General features: G+C 37.0%; 1 protein-coding gene across 5 annotated transcripts in view; it reads left to right on the forward strand.

Annotated features, from left to right (window-relative positions):
* Ddx4 (DEAD-box helicase 4) overlaps window positions 1–17,671 on the forward strand; it is a 51,758-nt gene that overhangs the window by 22,389 nt on the left and 11,698 nt on the right. For 4 of the 5 annotated variants that reach the window (XM_041663567.1, XM_041663568.1, XM_041663570.1 and 1 more), the window contains 8 exons: window positions 3,733–3,837; window positions 4,683–4,763; window positions 5,245–5,286; window positions 8,094–8,141; window positions 8,235–8,282; window positions 8,457–8,599; window positions 9,389–9,541; window positions 13,155–13,309. In XM_041663567.1, coding sequence (XP_041519501.1) covers window positions 3,733–3,837; window positions 4,683–4,763; window positions 5,245–5,286; window positions 8,094–8,141; window positions 8,235–8,282; window positions 8,457–8,599; window positions 9,389–9,541; window positions 13,155–13,309 — 775 coding nt within the window. The remainder of the gene's footprint in view (window positions 1–3,732; window positions 3,838–4,682; window positions 4,764–5,244; window positions 5,287–8,093; window positions 8,142–8,234; window positions 8,283–8,456; window positions 8,600–9,388; window positions 9,542–13,154; window positions 13,310–17,671) is intronic. The other variant, XM_041663571.1, reaches the window with a different exon arrangement.

Consider the following 17,671-nt stretch of genomic DNA (forward strand, 5'->3'; position numbering starts at 1 on the left):
TCAGTATATTCACTCTTGGACAACTTTGGCTGGTTATAGAACATGGAACATGTTAATATGACTACAGAATTTCTTTTGGAGGAGAGATTTTCAAATACTCCTTTGAATAGGAGGGCTATTTTCTTTTTTCTTTCTTTCTTTTTTTTTTTTTTTTTTTTGATTTTCGAGACAGGGTTTCTCTGTAGCTTTTGGTTCCTGTCCTGGAACTAGCTCTTGTAGACCAGGCTGGCCTCGAACTCACAGAGATCCACCTGCCTTTGCCTCCTGAGTGCTGGGATTAAAGGCGTGCGCCACCACCGCCCGGCTAGGAGGGCTATTTTCAAGTAGTCCTTTCTGAAGGTTATTACCAGACATTATCAGAAATTGCTGCTTATGAAATACAGTCCATATCTCTTCCTACCTTTGACTTCAGAACTCATTTTATCTAGAATGTCACTGTCAGGGCTGAGTGCCTAGCACAGTGGTAGAGCACACCCACAGGCCTGGCCTGTGTAAGGGGAGGGCCACTTGTTCTTCCCGGTTACCTGGCTAGCTTAGTCCTGAAATAACCACACAGAAACTGTATTAATTAAATCACTGTTTGGCCCATTAGCTCTAGTTTCTTACTGACTAACTCTTACATCTTAATTTAACCCATTTTTATTAATCTGTATCACCATGTGGCAGTGGCTTACCAGGTAAAATTCCCAGCATTTGTCTTCAGCGGATCCATGGCGTCTCTTCTCCCCCTCCCCCTTTCTTTCTCCCACTATTCAGTTCTGTCTTCCCCACCTACTTAAGTTCTACCCTATCAACTAGGCCAAAGCAGTTAATTTATTAACCAAAAAAGCAAGACATGGACAGAAGAACCTCCTACACCAGGTCTGAGCAGTGGTAGAGCTTGCCTCAGCACTGACTTGAGCATATAGCATAACAGATAAGTTCAGCAAAAATGAATCAAAAACAGATCTGAGAAATTATAATGGACATGGAAAACAAAATGCAGCTAACTGATTGGAAACAGTAGAATATCTACTTGCCCACCACATTCCTAAAAACATTCCTAAATATCTTGTAAGAGAAAACAAGAGAAAGACACACTGAAAAGAAGAGAATAGATAAGGCTTGCAGTTAGTCATGGAGTTCTGAGCAAATTAAATAAAAAAATTCATACCCTCATATATATATATATATATATATATATATATATATATATATATATATATTGAAATTAAAGTGTTTCAAAGGTTGAAATCACTAGAAGGGGTAGGGGATGAGATTCATTTTTAAAAGAGCAATATCTTGACAACAGAATTTTCTTACATTAAAGTAGCTAGGCTACAGTATAGAATACTGTATTCAGAATGTTGAGGAGGGATAGTTTTGAATCCAAATCACTGTATTCGGGTATTTAGATGCCAGTGAGAAATTACACCAAGTAAAAACAGTATTTAAAACTCCCAAGGTATTATAGATAATACTACAAAAATAACTACAAAATCAAAAACAGAAGCGAGAAGACAGTTGAACACAAGAAGGAGGAGATAGACATTGACAATGAGTGCTAGTGATGAGTGCTTGTGTAAAGGCAGGTGGCTGCCAAGGCTGGGGACCTGAGCAATCCCTGGGACCCAGTGTGGAGGAGAGAGTATCAACTGAAAAGTTGTTCTCAGGCCTGCACACGTGCTGTGATGTACATGTACGTGTGACATACACACAACATAAAGCATAATAAGAAAGCAGTGATGAGTCACAAGTATGAAACTGGTGAATAGATTGGTGAACTTAAGTTATTACTGTGTAGCAATAATGATTAGGGCTGTGATAAACACTAAAGAACTGAAATACTAGCAAGGGAAAAATTGAAAATGGTTGCCAGCTTGAAAGGAAACGAAAAGTTGCTTTTAAGTAAAAGTGAAGGATGATCAGAGAAAGGACAAAATAAAGTGTCTGCTTTAGTAATAGAGAAAATCAGTAGGAGGGCAGAAATCAATAGGGATAAGACTGTGTTAAAAATAGTTTAAATATTCCTGAGCTAATACAGAGAGAGGGAGAAATAGTTTTCTCCAAGGATGATGCCCCAGTTGGTAATCCAGTACTAACTGGATTTCATATACATAAAAGTAAAATAAGCAGACTCTACAAGTTGTATTTATATATTTAGACACAGGTATATATTATAATTAAGAAGAGACCATGATTTTGTTTTATTTTTTGAGACAGTGATTCTCTGTGTCTTTGGAGCCTGTTCTGGAACTAGCTCTTGTAGACCAGGCTGGCCTTAAACTCACAGAGATCCATCTACCTCTGCCTCCCTAGTGCTATGATTAAAGGCGTGTGCCACCACGACCCAGCTGCAAAAACAGAAATTAGCACTGGATGTCTAACCTTTATGGTTTGAAAACTGATTTTCTCAGTTTATGGATAGTCTAAATGGAAATGTGAAGTATTTATTGCCTAATAACAATATAAAATAGAGCATAATGTGTGTGATACGGCTAGTTTATTTTGTGGGAAACTAGTAAGCTGAGTTCCTTAAGGAAGACAATTCAGTGGAAAGAAGATAATAGAGATACAGTAGAGCATGGATGATAGAGTGCTGTTTCTCAGTAGACAGGAAGAGAGCTGGGTAAAAGAGATGTAGAGCAGAGTTAAGCATGCTGCTTAGCTGTATGTCCATAGGTGATAATACAAGTGCTGGGAGATGGGTAACAATACAAGATGTTGGTTGGGTCAGTGAGGGGGAGACAAGACAGAAGACACCCGTGGCTGCAGCTGTACTAGCATTTTAGTCTTAAGATAGATGGCAAATCCTTAGTCTTAAATTAGGTTTTAAGTCTAGATACATGTTTTATGTCTTATTTGATGACCTTTATGAAAATAATTTCTACTTAGAAAAAGAGAAGTCCAGAGGACTTTTTAAATGGAAAGTAAGAAAATTGATAGGCTTTTTAAAATGTAAAGAGGCACAAGTAATTTAGAAGTACTAAGTGGGCCTAACTAGTAACGTGAAGATTATTGATAGATTAAGGAATGTGTTGACTGGTGTATAAATTTGAATTTTCTTAGATTTTTTAAAATTTTTGGTTTTGGTGGTGCTGAGGATAAAACACAGCTTCTGTCACGTGCTAGGCAAGTGTTCTACCACTGAGCCACATCTTCGGCCCATGAATGTATTTTGAATTCTCTTATAAGCAGGATTTTAAAAATATACATGATCTACCATCAATCATCAAATATAGAGGACTTTGGATTTTAGCAATAATTATGTTATTAAGTAGTTGTAAATGCATAAATTAAATATTAGTTTATTTTCTGTGTAGTTGACCTTGGTTTGGAAGTGATCTGCTTTTGCATTAGGTGGAGTCACAGTTCAGTTGTAATTTGTAACAGGAAATGAGACTACATGCACCTAGTTCATTATTTTTCTATAGGGGACAAACACAAACTTGGATTTATTTAGTTCTGTAATAAGATTGTAAAATTCCAGCTAATGGTGCAGTTGTTGCCACTTGGCGCTCTGTTCAAGCAACATGCTTCTTTAGCTCATTTTTGATTCTTCAAACAATGCTCTTTTTTTTTTCTGGTTGTAGAAATATCTATGTTCGTAAAGCAGTCAATTGTGACTTTTAAAAAGTTAATTCTTAAGGTGTTCACTAAAGCCATTTAAATTATACAAAGGTTAAATTCAGTTGCTATGTCTCCAAGACTTTTTTGTTATTTTGTACTGTTCTTGTGTGTGTTTTAATATAGGCTATCAAGATGGAAATGATTCAGAAGCTTCAGGACCCTTCAGAAGAGGAGGTGGAAGAGGTAGTTTCCGAGGTTGCCGAGGAGGATTTGGTCTAGGAAGACCAAGTTAGTAGTGGATTGATTGTATAAAATGTGTTTCATTTGTTAAGAAGGAAATTATTTTTAAAAAACCCTATTGCACAAAGTTGCCACAGGATTATATGAATATTTTTACAGAATGACTGTCACAAATTAATTACCCATATCATGGATCATTTTTAGAAACCTGGGTAACTAAATAGTAAGTTGGAACACATGTTTCAGAAGTTTGCGCTACCAAGTCTTGATAAAGCATTATGTTTTGGAGCCTAGGAACTATCGCTGACTTTTTAAATAAGTGGTCTTCTATATGGCTCACTCCTTCATACTTTCTTTCCCCAATCTGGCTTTCTACTTTAAATTCTTATAGACATCATTCCTAAGGTACTGTTTTCAGAAGTCACTGTTGACATGCATGTGTCTCTTAACAGAGGAAAGTAAAGGCCTCTGAAAGGTCTGTACAGGTCAGGGCTGATATTAGATTTGGCAGTGGTGGGAGCAGGGGTGGTATTTTGGTGAACAAGTAGTAAAATGGTACAATGTGGTTTCTAGGCACAATTAAATTGCTGTTTTTTGGAGGCAGGCTTTTTTGGGTATATCATTGACACTAACATTTATAAATAGCATTAATTTTTGAGGAAGTTATTTGTAATAGAAGTATATAATTTGTAAAGAAATCCTTTCTGTGACATTTAGAAAAAAATACATTGTAATTCTTTTATTTGCCTGGCCTCTATGGATATACATTGTAATTCTTGCTATACTATTTTACACATCCTTTAGCCAACAATACCATGACTTGGGCTCATTTGCTAAATGATTGTAAAACTTTATTAAAAGTAACAATAGAATTCTGTTTCTTTCAAATAAAGATAGTGAATATGACCAAGATCAGGGGACACAGCGTGGTGGTGGCCTTTTTAGTTCTAGAAAACCAGCAGCAAGTGATTCAGGTGAGAAATAAAATTGTTACTGAGGACTAATACTCATCTATGCTTTGAGCAAGAAGGCATGTATACTAAGGCTTACTGACCATTCCCCCAAATCTTAGTTATGAAGGCAAAAAACATGGGAAGTTTTGTCTCCCTTAGGAAATTGGTACATTGTTGCTGACTGACAGCATGAGATGTGAGTAATCGTTTGTAATTTGAAGAAGGAAAATAAGGCTTGCATTGGTTTCAAAGATAAGTTTCTGAGGTGTAGGGAAAAATGATGTGTATGGTTTAAGATCAAATAGGGAAAAGACACAACACATACACAACACAAAATGCCTGGAAAAGGGTAAAGTTTAAATGGATTCTATGAAATTAAAAAATTGACAGGTTTAGGAATTAGGTAATGTCTCTATACTGAATAAACTGCTTGTGTATCTGAGGGGAAGGGAAGTAGGGGAAGGCATGTTCTCTCAAGGTATTGCAATGTAATGTCTTACAGGTAATGGTGACACTTATCAAAGTAGAAGTGGAAGTGGACGAGGTAAGTTCTTAATTGACTGGCTTCCATCAGCTTAAATTTATTGTAATCTAAGTTTATTTTCTTTAAGATGAAGGTAATTGTCATTGTTTCTGTATGAATTTTTAATGGCCTATTGGAGTTCCTTAATTTTTTAGGCTATTTCTTTCTGATCTAGCAGTTTCATTGTAAGATTTTTATATAAGAGTATTTGTAAACACATGCATAAGAATACTAAGTTTTCTTTATATTAATTAAAACCTGAAAACCACCTAAAATTCATCAGTATTTAATATAACCATAAAATGGGATATCATGCAGATACTAAATAATGAGATAGATATTTGTAAAAATTATTAAAATACACTCTTCCTTTCATGATTTAAGAATAAAGGAAAGTAACAGTAGTTCAGTTAATGTGACTTTTTTGCTCTCAAAAGTTTTATCCTTAGTGCATAAATATGAAAGTATTGTATGAAACTTAAAATACTTTGCAAATCAGTTGATCAATTGTTTACTTGATTTTTTGTAATCATTAGTCTTGTTGTAGCCACACATTGGGGTGACATCTTGCGGGTTCCAGCCTCTATGTGGTTTGTACATTCAAGGATAGGGGCATGTGGATTAGAAAAATTAGGTAGGAGGAACAGAGATATGAAAGAAACACAGGGACGTAGGATAGAGCCAGGAGGGCTATCTAGTGAATACTGAATATGCCTGTGTTTATTTTCCATAAGCTTATATACCCAAATCAGGGGGAAAGAAGGCAAAAGACTGCTTTAACATGACACAAAGGACAAGCAGAACAGTTACTTGCTTCAATACTTGAGACATCAAGCTACTATTTCTTGAGTTAAGAAGTCTGATGTTTTAGGCAGGAGATGCAGTAACTACACCTTAGACCAAGTATCCTATAGGCAGCCACTCCCTGGGTCACACCTCCTGTCTTGTCCTTAAAGTAGCAGGAATAGGCTTGAATTCACTGACCTCTGGTCAAGGTGGAGTGTACCCACCTCTGTGGGCCATCTTAATATCCAGAACACCAGGTAACCACACCCTCAGTAAAGATATCTTGTTTGTAGCCACTTCTTAAGTCAGACTTCTTGTCAATAACTTTGAAAGAGCGAGAGTAGGCTTAAGGTCTCTGACCTTCAGTCAAGGTGGAGCAGACCCACTTCTGTAGACCCCCACATACTCTGAAAGCATTCAAAGTAGCAATCTACCCCTGGCTTTTTAGTTCTCTAATACAGAAAGAAGTTTACTTAAATCCAGTTTAGTCAGATTGCCCATAGATATTTGTTTATAACTTGTCTAAAGGGGCTTCAGGAATATTTAGGAGTTGTGGAAGCCTACTTTTGAAGTAGATCTAAAAGGATTTTGCACTATGTGTTGGCCATGACTCTATGGGGACATAGGATAAAAGGTAGTTGTTCAAAGGTGATACATTTAAATGTTAAGTTGACAAGGGATGAACTTACTATTGTTAATATTAATTGTCATCTTGACAAGATCTATAATTACCGGGAGTCACACACATAGTATGTCTGAGGATTTTCTAGACTGGGTTAACTGAAGTGTCAAGACTCAGGGTGAATGTGTCAGGACTGTTCGGTAGACTGGGATCCTAGACCAATAAAACAGTACTAGGGTTCATTGCTCTCTACCTCTTTATTGCTAATGCAGGGTGAACATCTTCCTCGAGCTCCCACTGCCTTAGCTTCTTTCCATGATGGATGGTACTTAGGAATTCTGAGCCAAAGTAAATCCTCTCTGTCTTCAGTTGTCTTTGTCACATAAATACAGAAGGAACCAAGATACTGCATCCCTCAGTCTGGATAGGCTGATTGCTAAGCTAGTGTAGCTAACTTCTGACAACTTGGAATTGGGAAAGATATCTTTTCTTACTGTTGATAAGAATAATTCATTGTAGGAGAAAGACACCAGAACGTTACTGGTAGGCCATAGCCTGGTGGTGATACATAGATTAATAGAAATGGGTTAATTTAAGATGTAAGAGCTAGGTAGAAATGTGCCTGAACCATCAGCCAAACAGTGTTTTAATTAAAAAAAAAAGGTAATTCATTTTGTCTGAATTGTTTGTATAATATGTATAATATGTTTGTATAATATGTATATGTATAACATGGTTTATACTGAGCACATGCCTTTTTATGTAAGGCTCTTGGATTTTGTTAGGGTATTTGCTATGTAGAAGGTACATAAGTTACTAGCCCCCTAGTGAAAATTCTGGAATAATTCTCGGAACAACTCTGGTAAATACTTGTGCTGTCAGAACCCTAACACCAGTAGGGGAAAACTCTGGAAAACTTGACCCATGTTCCTTTTTTCTTGGTTAAATTCGTTCCTTATTTCAGTGTATCATATCCATGAATATGGCTAGAATCTTAGTCCTCTTAGCAAACCTTCCATTTTAGTTCCTTTTAGAAAATTATTCCCTTGCTGACCAGGGAAAAGATCTCATGGCTTATGGAAAAACAGTGGTGCAGTCTATAATCTACATAAAACCATCATGTTGAATACCAGACAACCTTAAAATGTGTTAGATTCTTTCTTGCTACCTCCCTCCCCATTTCTTCCCTCTTCTTCCTCCTTTCTTTTCCTGTCAGGAATCAACAAACCCAGGGACTTGAGCACATTAAATGAACACTGTTAGAACTGAGCTATGCCTACAGTCTCTGTCTCAAACACCATTTGTAAGACACTTTAAAGATGTTTGCTATTTTAAGATGTGCCCTCTTTGAGGATAGTGAGAACAAAGACACTCATTGCTTTGTGTCTTAATTGACGATCAATCTGAATTTCTTTACTAGGTGGTTACAAAGGTTTGAATGAAGAAGTAGTAACAGGCTCTGGAAAGAGTAAGTTTTATTTTGGAAAAAGTTTTTATCTTTGGGGTACTGTTTATTTTACTCTTCCATTAACATTTATCTTTTTGGTTTTATCCCTTAAAGATTCTTGGAAGTCAGAAGCTGAAGGAGGAGAGAGCAGTGACATTCAGGGTACATCAATGTTTGCAGTTATCTATTGACTATGCCAGTAGTGTGGTTAAATTTAAAACATTTGAGCAAGAAAATTTTAGTAGTGATTTCCACAGTATTTTCTAATTGTTTTTTGTCATTTTCTCTTGTTTGTATTTCTAGTACGTAAATTTTATTTTCCATTTCTATTTTAAGGTCCAAAAGTGACATATATACCCCCTCCTCCACCAGAGGATGAGGACTCCATTTTCGCACATTATCAGACAGGAATAAACTTTGATAAGTATGATACCATACTTGTAGAAGTATCTGGACATGATGCACCACCAGCAATTTTGGTCAGTGTATTTTTATATTGATATAAATATATGGTATAATTGCATTGCTGTCAATAGAAAAGTTACCTTTTAGTATCTAGGACCCTTGATTGAATGTTAGAGTCATTGACTATCATTTTCAGTAGAATTACTTTATCAAGAGAAAGTGCGAGAATTCATCTCTACTTTGTGTACCATATTAGGAACTTTGTTTAAATTTACTAAAAAGGCTACTTTTTCTAGAGGTGAAAAATGTTCACATCCTAAGTATGTGAGGAAGTGGATTTTATGTGTATGACTGCTTCGACTGCACATGTCTGTGCATTACATGCCTGCCTGGTGGCTCTGATGACCAGAAGAGGGCATCAGAGCTCCTGGAACTGGAGTTACAGATGGTTGTAAACCTGTATGTGAATTCTGGGAATTGAACTCATGTCCTTTCAAAGAGCAACTGGTGCTCTTAACAGCTGAGTCATCTCTTCAACCCTGGGAAGTGGATTTTGTATGGAGAATAGCAGATGTCTTCTATTCCCTGTTAATAATTATCCTCACAATGAGCCTTTGTTACTTATCAGAGTTTCTGTATTTCACAGGGTTTAAGGGGGCAGAAAATGGTATTTGTAAGCGAAGTCTATGGGAAATACTTCTATTATGTCATGAAAATAGGTTATTATTTATAGTAGGGTATATTGGTTTGTATGTAAAATGGAATCAAAGTTTAAAGCTTACTGAAATGAAATATGTTTACGAAATGGTGAGCATATGATGTGTGCAATTCATCATTTAATCATTGCTGTCTTTTCTGTTTAGACTTTTGAAGAAGCTAATCTTTGTCAAACACTGAATAACAACATTGCTAAAGCTGGCTATACCAAGCTCACTCCTGTGCAGAAATACAGCATCCCTATTGTGTTAGCAGGAAGAGATCTGATGGCTTGTGCTCAAACAGGGTCTGGGAAGACTGTAAGTCATCTTTCCAAATACAACCAGCCCTCTATTGAATTTTTGTGTTCGTGCCCCCCCCCGTGTCTCTGTCTCTCTCTCTCTCTGTCTCTCTCTCTCTGTCTCTCTCTCTCTGTCTCTCTCTCTCTCTCTCTCTCTCTCTCACACACACACACACACACACACACACAAAAGAAAAATAAATATTTGATGTTTCCTAAGTAGCTCGAATCTCTTCAGTTGGCTGGAAGATTATTCATGGTCTTCTGATTTGGAATTTTCTTAGTGTTTATGCACTTCTGTTTACTTTGCTTCCTTTTTTTATATAGCTTGAATATTGTCTATGTAGGTTTGTTTTTATCATGCTCTTGGGTCTATATAACTCATTGAGGATCATCTAGTTCTAAATGTTCAGTTACAGTTATACATGCTTACAATAGGCTTCATAGCAAGCCAGAGAGGCAAAAGTCATCCCGTTAAAGCAGAAAGGCAAGGCCATGGGACAGAAAGGGCCGCTTCTACTTGAACAGATACTTGTAATTACAGCTGCCTTGAAGAAGTGATTTTTAAAATTGAAATTAGCATGTAAAGTAATGTGTTTTATTATAGTGTGTATACATATGTTATACTCTGCTGTTACTGCTTTCCTGGATTGCCCACCATACTTCCCTCTTCCCCCCTTGCTGGTCCGCTTCTTCCCTTCAGTCCTCTCTTACATAAGCCTTCATGTCATATATTCATTTACCCTTTCCAAACCTCCTGCTTGTTCTCATTAAGATCTCATTCTTCCTTCTAATGGTTATAGTTTCCATGTTATACTCACATGCAAGATCTGTATTAAGTTTTGAGATAAAATGTTCTATTTGTCTTTCTGACTCTGGAGTATTTCACATAATTTTTTTTTTTTTTTTGGTTTTTCGAGACAGGGTTTCTCTGTGGTTTTGGAGCCTGTCCTGGAACTAGCTCTTGTAGACCAGGCTGGTCTCGAACTCACAGAGATCCGCCTGCCTCTGCCTCCCGAGTGCTGGGATTAAAAGCGTGCGCCACCACCGCCCGGCTCACATAATTATTTCTAATTGAATCTCTCTTTCGACAAATGTCATGATTTTATTTATGATTGAATGAAATACCATTTCTTATATTAACACATTTTCTTGATTCACTTATCTGTTGATGGATATTTAGGCTGGTCCTGTTTCTTAGCTGTTCTGAATAGTGTAGCATTAAACATAGATGTTTTAAGTACTTTTGTTAGAGTCCTTAGGATGTACCCAGTAGTAATAGAGCTTAAATTGTTGTGCTATTTTCCTTTGTTTCTTTTTTGAGAAATACCTATACCGATTTCCGTAGTGGTGCCACCAGCTCACATTGTCACCAGTTAATATGTAAGGGTCGTTTGTTCTCTTGATAGTCATTTCCACTTGGATGAGATAAAATTTGAAAGTAATTTTAATTTGCATTTATCTGATAGCAAAGGATATTGAACACTTTTTAAGTTTCTTAGCCATTTTTTATTCTTTGGGGGATGATCTGTTCAGTTCATTACCCATTTATTGATTTGAAGCTTGTAGGGGTTAACATTTGAAAATTTTATCGTCTAGATAATAATCCCTCAATTGGTATATATCTGTCAGACTCTTTATTTTTTCTTCATTCTGTAGGCTGTTCAAAAGCATTGTTGTTGTAGGAGGCCACTTGTTCATTTCCTGGTCGCCCAGACTCCTGAAATAACCATGCAGAAACTGTATTAATTAAATCACTGCTTGGCCTATTAGCTTTAACTTCTAATTGACTAGCTCTTACATCTTAATTTAACCCATTTCTATTAATCTGTGTATCACCATGTGGCTGTGGCTTACCAGCAAGGTTCCAGCTTGTCTGTCTCCAGCGGTGATTACATGATGTCTCCTTACTCTGCCTTCTTTCTCCCAGCATTCAGTTTAGTTTTCCCTGCCTATCTCTGTTCTGCCCTGCTATAGGGCCCAAAGCAGTTTCTTTATTCATTATCTAATAAAAGCAACACATATACAGAAGGACTTCCCACACTACCTTGTAACTTCATGTAGTTGTGAATTCTTGGAGTGGTTTTCTATATTATCAGATCTTAAGGCAGTTGCAAAGTTTCAGGTTTTACACTAGAGACTTGACTCATTTTCTAACTCATTTTTGTGCAGTGTGAGATATAATGGGCCTATATTCTACATGTGGATATTCAGTTTCTCTAACATTGCTTGTTCAATAATCTTGTCTTCTAATGTATGTTTTGATAGCTTTGTAGGACGTTAGGTAGCTATAGTCATGTGGATTTTTTTCTGTGTTTTCTGTTCTACATGGTTTACGTGTCTGCTTTTGTGTCAGTACTATATGGATTTTGGTACTATGACTACTTGTCTGCTTTTTGTATCAGTACTTTATGGATTTTGTTACAGTGGTTCTGTGAGAACATGTGTTATGTTGCCACAAGCATTGTTCTGTCTACTTAATATTGCTACATTTCAGTATAAATTTTAGGAAGTTATTTGTCTAAGTCATTGAAGATGTCATTGAAATTTTGATGAGAATTGTGTTTCCTCTGTAGGTACTTTAGAATCACAGCCATTTTGTAAATGTTCTGCCACTCTCTTGACAGTTGTCTGTATATTAAAGCTTTCATTGTAGAGGTCTTAGATATTTACAAATTTTCTATGTTGAACCAACATTATATCCTTTGTAGTGAAATGAACTTGGTCATGGTGTGTCCTCTTAAGGTATTCTTGAACTAGAGTTGAAAATATCTCATTAAGAATTTGTTTGTATGCTCCTGAGGAAAATGGGTCTATATAACCCAATGCTTGAAGAACCTGTGATATTACTACTGTTTCCTACCCTCTATTACTACTATTTATTACTACCCTCTCAAAGACTCATGTAGAATAACTTTTAAATGTAGCAATTTATGAGATTATGCCTACATTCCTCTGTATAATTAATGTCACTCTGTTGTTGGGGTTTTCCTGTCCTGCCCAGTTCCTGCAATTGTTAAGTCCCAAATAAATCACACAGAGGTCTACATTAGATATAAACTGATTGGCCCATTAGCTCAGGCTTTTTATTAACTCTTATAACTTATATTAGCTCATTATTCTAGTATATGTTAGCCACATGGCTAGGTACCTTTTTCTGTGAGGCAGTCACATCTTGCTTCTTCTGTGTCTGGGCCGTGACTCCAGAGGAATGGGTTTCCTCCTTCCCAGAATCCTCTTGTTCTCATTGACCCGCCTCTACTTCCTATCTGGTTATCCCACCTATACCAGCTATACTTTCTACCTGGCTACTGGCTAATCAACATTTATTTAAAATATAATTGACAGAATACAGACCTTTCTCCCACACCATCACTCTATTTAGGATAGACTAATACGTTTATTTTCTTAAACGACTAACATTTTGTTGAGCTAGATGAATTTTATCAAGCACGCTATGCTGTGTAACATGACTATGAAGACCTGGTTAACTCCTTGAAATAAGAGTTATGCTAAGCTCTCATCATAACTCTACAAGCATGAGGGAAGGACATCCCTAAAGGCTATAAAATAGGAGTAACTTTGGCCAGGATAAAAATGATATATTGTAAATTAATCAATTTAACTTCTAGGCAGCTTTTCTTTTGCCTATTTTGGCTCATATGATGCGGGATGGAATAACTGCTAGTCGCTTTAAAGAACTACAGGAACCAGAGTGTATTATTGTAGCCCCAACTCGAGAACTGATTAACCAAATTTATTTGGAAGCCAGAAAATTTTCTTTTGGGTAAGTACATCTGGAATGCTACTCTTAAAATAGTTCTTAGAAAGTTTCTCAATTATTTGTGAACTCAGTAATAATATACTCATGTAATTTTTAGTATAATTAAGTGAAGCATATTTTCTTATAATTCTTGTTTATAGAATCCTTTTTATTTTTAGAAGTAAAATTAGATAACATGTAAAAATAAGAAAATATAAATACTGATATTCAGTAGCTTGTCTTTTCTGATTTTAAGGATTGAATCAAGCACCTAGCACATGCTAGGCAACTACTCTGTCACTAAGCTACATCTTTTTTTAAATTTTGAAATGGGAGCTTACTAAGTTACCAAGCTTAGTCTAAATTGAAATTTTCCCTGTTTCCCAGGTAGTCAGATTATAGGTATCTGCCACCACACCTGGCTTTTTTGGTAGTTAAGATTTTAATATGTTATTTCTGCATTTATTTATGAATATTTATTGTGTATGTTGTGGAGGTTAGAGGGCAGCTTGGAAATGTCTATTCTCTTCCCTTTTTACCACGTGGATTCCAGGGATCAATTCAGATCTTTCAGCTTGAGAGCAAAGGCTTTTTCCTACTGAGCCATCTCACTGGCCCTTCAGGTAGTTTATAGTGTATGTTTAAAAATAAATTTGGGTGGGGCTGGAGAGATGATTCAGAGGGTAAGAGCACTGATTACTCTTGCAGAAGACATTTGGCTCTCAGCACCCACAGGGTGGCTCACAACTACCTGTAATTCCGGCTCTAGGGGATCTTTCTTCTGACCTCTGCTGGCACTACACCCATGCAGTCCATACATAAGCAAATACACATGCATAGAAATATATACTCTTTTAAAAACTTTAAAGAGGCTTACAAAAGGAACTTTGAATGTCCCTGGTAATTACCTACTTTTAGATTTACAGTGTGGAAGATTTCTTTTGTACAATCAAATTATATTTTAATGACTTTAGGTTGGTTTGTATATATATGCAATCTTTGGATTGTTGTAAGTAAAAGCATAATGAATGTCTTGCTGTATAAAGATTTTATGGGGACTGGAGAAATATGACATAGTTGGTGAAAGTGCTTCTTATGTGAGCATGAGGATCTTAGTTCAAATTCCTAGCTCTCATGTTAAAGGTGGGTGCAGCAGTGTGCATCTGTTAGTGCCAATGCTGGAGGGTGGGCTTGAGACAGCTGACTCCCACGGCCTTGTTGGCAGCCAGTCTAGCTGAACTGGTAAACTTTGGGATCAGTGAGAGATCCAGTCTCAAAAAATAAGGTACAAGGAGTCTCTGACTAAGGGAAATACCTGACTTTGACCCCTGGCTTCTGAATACACACACACACACGCATGCTTGTGCATGTGTGCGCGTACACATACACATGGAGGGGCAGAGGGGGTAATTTTAATGGTTTTTAATTTTTATCAAGTGATACAAAGGTTTGCTTTTTGCTCAAGCTGGCTTTGAATTCCTAGCTGAAATGATCATCCTCCCTCAGCCCTCAACCTTCTGAGTAACTGGGACTATGGATGTGTACCTCTCTATTCAGGTTATTTATTCTCTTTAAAGCATCTGTGGAGTGACTTATCAATTTTAATTTTAACAAGAATTTATTTTAAAGCTCACACAAACATACGTTTTTATCAGTCATATATGAGTTCAGTTTCACTTTACTCTTATAGACATTTGGTGTTCTGTTATCTCTTGATGCCTATAAGGCCTAGATAGTTAATAAGTGTCATGCCACCTACTACAGAGCTACTGTACTGAAAATAGCTTGGCATTGACATTAAAACAGACAGGAAGACCAATGGAACTGAATCAAAGACCCAGGTATCAATCCACACACCAACGAACACCTGATTTTTGACGAAGCAAAAAATATAAAATGGAAAAAAGAAAGCATGTTCAACAATTGGTGCTGGCATAACCGGATATCAACATGTAGAAGAATGAAAATAGACCTATATCTATCGCCATGCACAAAACTCAAGTCCAAATGGATCAAAGACCTCAACATAAAGCCAGCCACACTGAACCTATTGAAGAGAAAGTGGGAAGTACACTTGAACGCATTGGCACAGGAAACCACTTCCTAAATATAACACCAGTAGCACAGACATTGAGAGAAACAATTAATAAATGAGACCTCTTGAAACTGAAAAGCTTCTGTAAAGCCAAGGACACGGTCAACAAGACAAAATGGCAGCCTATAGAATAGGAAAAGATTTTCACCAACCCTGCATCAGACAGAGGGCTGATCGCCAAAATATACAAAGAACTCAAGAAATTGGTCATCAAAAAAAGAAATAATCCAATAAAAAATAGGGTACAGATCTAAACAGAACTCTCAATAGATGAATCTAAAATGGCCAAAGGACTTAAGGAAATTCTCAACACCCTTAGCCATCAGAGAAATGCAAATCAAAACAACTGTCTGAGATTCCATCTTACACCTGTAAGAATGGCCAAGATCAAAAACACTGATAACAGCTTATGCTGGAGAGGATGTGGGGTAAAGGGAACACTCCTCCATTGCTGGTGGGAGTGCAAGCTAGTACAGCTCCTTTGGATTACTCAAGAAAATTAGGAAACAACATACCTCACGACCCAGCAATACCACCTTTGGGTATATACCCAAAGGATGCTCGATCGTACCACAAGAACGTGTTCAACTATGTTCATAGCAACATTGTTTGTCATAGCCAAAACCTGGAAACAGCCTAAATGCCCCTTGACTGAAGAATGGATAAGGAAAATGTGGTACATTTATACAATGGAGTACTACACAGCAGAAAAAAATGATGACATCTTGATATTTGCAGGCAAATAGTTGGATCTAGAAAGCATCATATTGAGTGAGGTAACCCAAGCCCAGAAAGACAAATATCATATGTACTTCATATGTACTAACTCCTAAGTGGCTTTTAGACATAAAGCAAAGAAAAACCAACCTACCATTCACAATCCCAGAGAACCTAGATAGCATAAAGGACCTTAAGAAGAGACATAGATGGATCTAATCTACACGGGAAGTAGAAAAAGAAAAGATCTCCTGAGTAAATTGGGAGCATGGGACCGTGGGAGAGGGTAGAAGGGGAGGAGAGAGAGAGAAGGGGAGGGGAGCAGAGAAAAGCTCAATAAAATGAATAAAAAAATAAAAAATAATGTCATGCAGTTTCATTGTGTGTTTCTAGTGTGTTGTCTCTTAGGGGATACCAGCTGAGTTTGTAGTGGTTCAGTGAGCTGGTTGTGCTGCTGCCCATAGAGATGCTTATTTCTCATTAGGAAATGGCAGGCGATTTACTCTAGATTAAGTTCTCAGTGAAAGAGCATATAGGAGGCTGCAGTAGTTTTATAAAATAGCAGTCTCAGAAATCACACACTGTAGTCTATTACATTGTAGCAAGTATATCATTAACTAGTCCATTATCAGAACTGATTATATAATTAGGCTATAACAGTCTGGAGCTCAAGAAGGTCCTGCCCTTGATCATACTGCCCAACTATACTGACCCTAAACAACAAGAAGATGTATGAGATAAGAATGGTTCGTTTTCTGAATTAAACCTCCTCAAAAGATTTCTGTGGCCTGCATCTATGATCTTGCTGCTGCAGAGACCTTATTGAAGTCCACCATCCATGCTGCCACTTGAAACCACGTGGAAGTCGATGACCCATGCTGCTGGCTACTGTGGGCCAGGAAGCTTCTTATGCTGAGGTATCGATGACCGCAGAGTCATAACAAAAGAATGACAGACACTGAAGGTTTCTCTGATAACCACCATCCAGACTTGAAGCTATAAAGAGAGTCCTTAAAAACTGATAAAGATGCTAAAATGTAGCTCTCCTCAGTTGATTGCTTCTGGTGGGTGGGAGCAGGGGGAGGACTTCATTATCTTTAAGGGGCGAGTCACTGGGAGTTTGACCATGCTCCAGTGGGTATGGCAACATAAGTTGGACTTGGTGTGTTTTTTAAGGGGTGAAGTAGAATACAAAGGTGGAAGGGTGGACCTGGGAAGAATGGGAAGCAAGTGTGATGGGGTGTATTAAATTCCCAAATAATTAATAAAAATAATATGCTGGGGAAAAAACGGAACGTTGAAAAGTTTGCCAGTGTTTAACATAGGTATCTTCTGTTTCACATGTTCATATCATCAAATAGAACTACTTTTTGAGCGCTTGCTTTTTCATGAATTATCCTTTTGTTAGCTATAGTTTATCCACTGAAATTTAGTGTTTTTTAGTGCTTCTTTTATGTAACCACTAGCCTTTCATTTTCATAAATTTAAAATGATTTTTAAAATCTCTTTAAATGTCAAACTTCATAGCCCATTTGCAAAAGTTAGGTGTAAATTGCTAGATTAGTGTTTGTTTC

The sequence above is a fragment of the Microtus oregoni genome, unplaced genomic scaffold, assembly GCF_018167655.1.
Source record: "Microtus oregoni isolate MIOR12 unplaced genomic scaffold, Mior012 000014F_ref0000157, whole genome shotgun sequence".
Taxonomy (NCBI): Eukaryota; Metazoa; Chordata; class Mammalia; order Rodentia; family Cricetidae; genus Microtus; species Microtus oregoni.